The 8,470-nt window shown below is 39.1% G+C and overlaps 1 protein-coding gene across 1 annotated transcript in view; it reads right to left on the bottom strand.

Annotated features, from left to right (window-relative positions):
* The window catches only part of LOC118493910, a 25,679-nt gene extending 17,513 nt beyond the window's left edge, over window positions 1-8,166 (bottom strand). The window contains exon 1 of the mRNA XM_035995750.1: window positions 7,725-8,166. Coding sequence (XP_035851643.1) covers window positions 7,725-8,146 — 422 coding nt within the window. The 5' untranslated portion in view covers window positions 8,147-8,166. The remainder of the gene's footprint in view (window positions 1-7,724) is intronic.
* Window positions 8,167-8,470: the final 304 nt, after the last annotated feature.

The following is an 8,470-nucleotide window of genomic DNA, read 5'->3' as shown; positions in this document are numbered from 1 at the left end:
AAAAAAAAATGAGCAAAAATATCGGAAAAAGTCACACAAAAAAACTTAAAAAACATCGGCAAAGGTGACAAGAACTTGTTCAAAAAGGTGACACAAAAATTGGAAAAAGTTGCTTCTAACCAAACTCCAGTCAAAAAGCAGAGGGTTTTAAAAGTTGCTTCAAACCAAACCAAGGGACCAAGAAATCGAAAAGTGACACAACAAAACATCAAAAACATCGCCAAAGGTGACAAAAACGTACTCGAAAAAGTGACAAAAAAATTGGAAAAAAATGGACTAAAACATTATTAAAAAACATTATTAAAAAAACACCAAAAAAGTGACCAAAAAAATCAGAAAAACTGACCAAAAAAAACTTCAAAAACATCGCCAAAGGTGACAAAAATTTCGAAAAACTGACCAAAAACTTGTTAAAAAATTGACTAAAACATAATTTAAAAAAAACGCCCAAAAACTGACCAAAAAAACATCGGCAAAGGTGACAAAAATTTGTTCAAAAAAGTTATCAAAAAAATTTGAAAAAAATGGACTAAAAGTGACATGAATGTTGAAATTTCGACCCAGAAAAACACGAATTTGCAGGTCGATGAGAAGACAACACCAGGGTTAAAGGAACAAGCCCTGCAGAGAAATAAACGTACTCAACCACCACTGAGATATCCCGATATATCGGGAAAAGTGACACAAATTTTTTTATTAAAACATCCACGAAGGTGACAAAAACTTGTTCGAAAAAGTGACCAATAACTTGTTAAAAAAATGGACAAAAACATAATTAAAAAAACGCCAAAAAAATGACCAAAAAAATCGAAACACAAAAAACACCAAAAACATCGGCAAAGGTGACAAAAACTTGTTCAAAAAAGTGACAAAAAAAAATTTGAAAAAAAATGGACTAAAACATTATTAAAAGAATGCCAAAAAAGTGACCAAAAAAATCAGAAAAACTGACCAAAAAAAAAACATCACCAAAGGTGACAAAAACTTGTTAAAAAATGGACTAAAACATCATTTAAAAAAACGCCAAAAAAGTGACAAAAAAATTGGAATAAAATCAACAAAAATGTCGAGAAAAAGTGTAGAAAAAGAACACCAAAATGTTGAAATTTCGACCCAGAAAAACACGAAGTTGCAGGTCGATGCACACATGCAAACGTACTCAACCACCACTGAGATCCACAGCGACGACAACTTACTAAGAGGAAAGATTTCAAAGTTGTTTTACAGCTGCTACAAACCAAACTCCAGTCAAAAAGTTAAGGTTTTTCAAAGTTGCTTCTAACCAAACTCCAGTCAGTAAAAATGATAAAAACATTTGGTTTTAATCCAAATTATCAGATAAATTAAAAGAGAGAGAGATTCTGAATCTAAACAGGAACACTCCTGGTAAAGCTAAAGATTCAACAAGTTTCTAAAATTTGGTTATTAACCAAAAATGTCCAGCTGAGGCTGACGGGAAGGTCTTTACTTCTGCAGGTATTTGGTTACAAACCAAAGGGTCGGATACATTTAAATGCGTGATTCCAATGATGAAGCAAGATAAAAAGTCAAGACGATCCCCAAAGTTTATGTAATTCACCCCGAGGGGGAACATGAAAGTCTGCACCACATGTTGTTGCGATCCATATCTTGCAGATGTTGAACTATTTAACCCACCTGTGACCCGCTGAAAGGAATCTAAAGAATCTATCCTCAGGGGATTGTTCATTTGTTTATCTCTCCTGTCGTCCTTGGGTCAAATTTTACAAATTTTACAGTTTACAAAAACTTTCTACATCTGAAAGAAAGTTGAAAAAAGTGACAAATGTTGGAAAAAAAGCTACAAAAATGCAGGAAAAAAATCGATACATTTTTTTTTTTTTTTAAACGCTGAAAAAAGTGACCAAAAAAACATCGGCAAAGGTGACAAAAAAAATTTTCAAAAAAGTTACCAAAAAAATCAGAAAAAGTGACACAAAAAAAACATCAAAAACATCGGCAAAGGTGACAAGAACTTACTCGAAGAGGTGACACAAAAATCGGAAGAAGTGTCTCTAACCAAACTCCAGTCAAAAAATTAAGGTTTTTAAAAGTTGCTTCAAACCAAACCAAGGGACCAAAAATTCGAAAAGTGACACAAAAACATCAAAAACATCGCCAAAGGTGACAAAAACGTACTCGAAAAAGTGACTAAAAAATTTAAAACAAATGGACTAAAACATTATTAAAAAACATTTTAAAAAAAACACCAAAAAAGTGACCAAAAAAATCAGAAAAACTGACCAAAAAAACCTTTAAAAACATAGCCAAAGGTGACAAAAATTTCAAAAAAGTGACCAAAAACTTGTTAAAAAATTGACTAAAACATAATTAAAAAAAAATGCCCAAAAACTGACCAAAAAAACATCGGCAAAGGTGACAAAAATTTGTTCAAAAAAGTTACCAAAAAAATTGGAAAAAAATGGACAAAAACATTATTAAAAAAACATTATTAAAAAAACACCAAAAAAGTGACCAAAAAAATCAGAAAAACTGACCAAAAAAAGCATCAAAAACATCGCCAAAGGTGACAAAAACTTGTTAAAAAATGGACTAAAACATAATTAAAAAAAACGCCAAAAAAGTGACATGAATGTTGAAATTTCAACCCAGAAAAACACGAATGTGCAGGTCGATGAGAAGACGTCACCAGGGTTAAAGGAACAAGCCCTGCAGAGAAATAAACGTACTCAACCACCACTGAGATCCACAGCGACGACAACTTACTAAGAGGAAAGATTTCAAAGTTGTTTTACAGCTGCTACAAACCAAACTCCAGTCAAAAAGTTAAGGTTTTTCAAAGTTGCTTCTAACCAAACTCCAGTCAAAAAATTAAGGTTTTTCAAAGTTGCTTCTAACCAAACTCCAGTCAAAAAATCAAGGTTTTTCAAAGTTGCTTCTAACCAAACTCACACCACCACACAGTCAGTAAAAACGATAAAAACATTTGGTTTTAATCCAAATTATCAGATAAATTAAAAGAGAGAGAGATTCTGAATCTAAACAGGAACACTCCTGGTAAAGCTAAAGATTCAACAAGTTTCTTAAATTTGGTTATTAACCAAAAATGTCCAGCTGAGGCTGACGGGAAGGTCTTTACTTCTGCAGGTATTTGGTTACAAACCAAAGGGTCGGATACATTTAAATGCGTGATTCCCATGATGAAGCAAGATAAAAAGTCAAGACGATCCCCAAAGTTTATGTAATTCACCCCGAGGGGGAACATGAAAGTCTGCACCACATGTTGTTGCGATCCAAATCTGGCAGATGTTGGACTATTTAACCCACCTGTGACCCGCTGAAAGGCCAAGAAAGAAACGTCAGGGATGATTAAAGAATCTATCCTCATGGGATCATGATATCTGCACAAAGCCAGTGGCAGGAAATGGGGTGTTAATGAGGTGCAGCAGCTCAGCCTTGCCCCGGGCCCCCCCACTCCCCCAAGCAGCTGCTACGGATTTTAAATGGTTATACCATTGCTTATTTGTTTATCTCTCCTGTTGTCCTTGGGTCAAATTTTGCAAATTTTACAGTTTACAAAAACTTTCTATATCAGAACTAAACAAAAGAACGTTGAAAAAAGTGACAGATGTTGGAAAAAGCTGCAAAAATGCATTTTTTTAAAACACTGACAAAAGTGACCAAAAAAATATCGACAAAGGTGACAAAAACTTGACCAAAAAAGTGACCAAAAAATTGGGAAAAAAAGTGACCAAAAAAATGGAAAAAAGTGACCAAAAATTGAAAAGAAAAAAAAAAGTGACCAAAAAATGGAAAAAAAGTGACCAAAAAAATGGAAAAAAGTGACCAAGAATTGGAAAAAAAAAAGTGACCAAAAATTGGAAAAAAAGTGACCAAAAATGGAAAAAAAAGTGACCAAAAATTGGAAAAAAAAAAGTGACCAGAAATTGAAAAAAAATGGAAAAAAAAGTGACCAAAAATATCGGGAAAAGTGACACAAATTTTTTTTTTAAAACATCCACGAAGGTGACAAAAACTTGTTCGAAAAAGTGACCAATAACTTGTTAAAAAAATGGACAAAAACATAATTAAAAAAACGCCAAAAAAATGACCAAAAAAATCGAAACACAAAAAACACCAAAAACATCGGCAAAGGTGACAAAAACTTGTTCAAAAAAGTGACAAAAAAAAAATTGAAAAAAATGGACTAAAACATAATTAAAAGAATGCCAAAAAAGTGACCAAAAAAATCAGAAAAACTGACCAAAAAAAAAACATCACCAAAGGTGACAAAAACTTGTTAAAAAATGGACTAAAACATCATTTAAAAAAACGCCAAAAAAGTGACAAAAAAATTGGAATAAAATCAACAAAAATGTCGAGAAAAAGTGTAGAAAAAGAACACCAAAATGTTGAAATTTCGACCCAGAAAAACACGAAGTTGCAGGTCGATGCACACATGCAAACGTACTCAACCACCACTGAGATCCACAGCGACGACAACTTACTAAGAGGAAAGACCTCAAAGTCTCTATGTCAGAAGTATGGGTTTCTTTCAACCAAACTGCCCAAAAATAACATGCATGGCTCCATACAAGACAACCCTTCGTACAATAGGTTTGTCCTTTTTGTTGGCTCTGTTGTTTGCGAATGAGATGCCATCAGTTGATTTTGACACAGAAACACCTGAGGGATATCCTGGCTAATACTTGACAACTACCAGTCTGCTATAATCCAAAATAACACATACTTTATCTTCATTTTACTCAGAACGTATGTATACATTTTCCTAATGTTGCTCAGAAATTAGGTCCATGTAAACAAGTGTAAATCTATAGTGGTAATGAGTTGGCTAAGAAGATTTAACACACAGTTGGGAGATACTTTATACTTTTCTATAGTTTATAAACAGGCAAAGCAGACTGACCCGGGAGACACACGCACGCACACACACACACACACGTGCACGCACGCACAAAGACACACACGCACGCACGCACACGCATGCACGCACACGCATGCACGCACAAAGACACACACACACACACACGCGTGCACGCATGCACAAAGACACACACACGCACGCACGCACACGCATGCACGCACAAAGACACACACACACACACACACACACACACACGCACGCACAGACAAAGACACACACACACGCACGCACGTACAGACAGACACACACACACGCACGCGCACGCACACACACACACACACACACGCACAAACAAAGACACACACACACACACACACAAACAAAGACACACACACACACACACACGCACAGACAAAGACACACGCACAGAGACACAGAGAGAGAGAGACACACACACACACACACACACACACACACACACAAAGACAGACACAGAGAGAGAGAGAGGGACAAACACAAAGACAGACACACACACACACACACACACACACACACACTGGTCTTACAGGGAGGTGTGTTCAGGTGCATTCTGGGCATGCTGGTCTTACAGGGAGGCTCGTGCACAGCACGCACACCACACACACACACACACACACACACACACACACACATACACACACAGGGACGCACAGCAGCACACACACATACAGAAGATTACAAATAAAAATATTACGGTGCAAATCCTCCATCATAACAGCAATGCTCCAAGGTCCAAACGCGCCTGGCTTTTAAAGGGAATGGGAGATGATCTCTGATTGGTTGATTGCATGTTACGCCCAAAACACCCCTCTGATTAATGAAGACACTAAGTACAACCCTTTGGAACCATGCACCCGGCGCACGGACACTTTTTTCTGCCGTCAAACTAGCAAAAGTGGATTTGGACACGCCCTAAACACACCTGCACCAGGCGCTTCACGCCGTGACCTCAGATGGTTAAAATAGGACCCTAAGAGTCTCTATCTGATCTGTCAGAGGGAGACAGCTAAAGATGCATACATATATCTATTGACTGGGATGACTGTGCACAAGTGTATGTTGAGAGTATTTATTACTTGTGTACTTATATATATATATATATATTCATATACAGCACATGCACAGCAAATTTCATTGTACACAAGCTTGTACAATGAAAACCTTCTTTTCTTTCACCCTCGCGTTGTCGTCCCGTCGACCGTACAACTTTTAGTTTATCTGGGTCAACATTTTAATAAAAACTTTTCTTTCAACATTTTGTTGACAGTGGTCGATTCCCCCGCTGTTTTAATGTATACTGTACCATAATACCACAAGGGGAAATTACTATTTTTCAAAGTTTGTCACTTTTTCTGAAATTTTTGTCACTTTTTTCAAGATTTGTCACTTTTTCCGAAATTTTTGTCACTTTTTCCGAAGTTTTTGTCACTTTTTCCGAAATTTTTGTCACTTTTTAAGAAATTTTTGTAACTTTTTTCAAAGTTTGTCACTTTTTCCGAAATTTTTGTCACTTTTTCCGAAGTTTTTGTAACTTTTTCCGAAATTTTTGTCACTTTTACCGAAGTTTTTGTAACTTTTTCCGAAGTTTTTGTCACTTTTTTCAAAGTTTGTCACATTTTTCGAAGTTTTCGTCACTTTTTCCGAAATTTTTGTCACTTTTTAAGAAGTTTTTGTAACTTTTTTAAAGTTTGTCACTTTTTCCGAAATTTTTGTCACTTTTTCCGAAGTTTTTGTAACTTTTTCCGAAATTTTTTTCACTTTTTCCGAAGTTTTTGTAACTTTTTCCGAAGTTTTTGTCACTTTTTCCGAAATTTTTGCCACTTTTTTTTGCCGTGACTACGGGGAAAGGACGCCTCATACACGCCGGGAGACGGCTGGAAAGGATGCCTCATACACGCCGGGAGACGGCCGGAAAGGACGCCTCATACACGCCGGGAGACGGCCGAAAAGGACGCCCCATATGCCGGGAGGCGGCCGCGACTACGGGGAAAGGACGCCTCATACACGCCGGGAGACGGCTGGAAAGGACGCCTCATACACGCCGGGAGACGGCCGGAAAGGACGCCTCATACACGCCGGGAGACGGCCGGAAAGGACGCCTCATACACGTCGGGAGACGGCCGGAAAGGACGCCTCATACACGCCGGGAGACGGCCGGAAAGGACGCCTCATACACACCGGGAGACGGCCGGAAAGGACGCCTCATACACGCCGGGAGACGGCCGGAAAGGACGCCTCATACACGCCGGGAGACGGCTGGAAAGGACGCGTCATACACGCCGGGAGACGGCCGGAAAGGACGCCTCATACACGCCGGGAGACGGCTGGAAAGGACACCTCATACACGCCAGGAGACGGCCGCGACTACGGGGAAAGGACGCCTCATACACGCCGGGAAACAGCTGGAAAGGACGCCTCATACACGCCGGGAGACGGCTGGAAAGGACGCGTCATACACGCCGGAAGACGGCCACTGGGGACCCGCCACAATAACGGGATGGTTGTGACCACGAAATATGCTTCCCATTGAAATAGATTACAAAAAAACATTAAAAACAAAAACATACGATTATTAATCGAAAAACGATTATAAATAAAAAAAACGATATATAAATAACGTGACATTTACACGAACCGGGCTGCATGTTGCCTCTTTGAACTGTGTATGTGTTAGATAGTTAAATAGTGCTGTAGGTGTCTGGTGTTGTGGATTATGTGTCAATGTGCCTGTTCTGTACAACAAAGTGCCTCTTGGGGACATCATTCTTACAAGTTTTCTAAGTCTAAGTACACAAAGAAAGATAGTGAAGCTGGGGTCTACCTTGATGCTGATGGATTAACACAAGAGTCGTGGTGAATAGCCAAAAGTAAGCGAGTAAGTCCATCGTGCCGGCTCCTTGCAGCTTCCAGAAAGAAATAGCCGCTGAATCTCACACACAACGCACACCTGAGCGTACGGAAGTTCCCAGTCAACGCTCGGGGAGGAACAAAAGATGAAAAGTTTACACCGAAACAACGTCCACTGGATCCAGAAACGTGCCACCCAGGCGCAGAGATGAAGTAACAGTGGTATCCTGAGGGAGGGAGGATAACGTGAGCAGTCGGGAGCACAGCTGTCTGCAGCTGTATGGTAACAGATGGAGAGAGAAGTGGACTGCAGGAGGAGGAGGAGGAGGAGGAGGAGAAGGATAGACAGGGGAGGCTGGGTCTACAGCGGAGACACCTCCACAGCTGGAGCGTCATTAATCACAGGCTTCGTCAGCCTGCCGCTGAGCCGTGTCATGCTCTCCTGCTTGTTTAGTCTCTCTCTGTGGTCTCAATAACTGCTTTCGGACTCCGTACTTTCACGGTTTCTTGTAATCTGACTCTTGCTGTTCCCCTGAGGGCCAACACACGTGTGGACACTTAATGTTTAACCAAAACCAACTGAAATGTTTAGAATAGAATAGTCTTTGTCATTGTACACGTACAACGAAATGCAGTACTTTCAGTGCAAAACGTACAGTAAAACGTGCTCCAGCAGGTACATAAATCTGCAAAGACACAAAACACAGAGGCATACCACAC

This window comes from Sander lucioperca, chromosome 19 (assembly GCF_008315115.2).
Source record: "Sander lucioperca isolate FBNREF2018 chromosome 19, SLUC_FBN_1.2, whole genome shotgun sequence".
NCBI classification, from domain to species: Eukaryota; Metazoa; Chordata; class Actinopteri; order Perciformes; family Percidae; genus Sander; species Sander lucioperca.
Note: the sequence above shows the minus strand (reverse complement) of the source record. Positions and strands in the feature narration are given on the sequence as shown.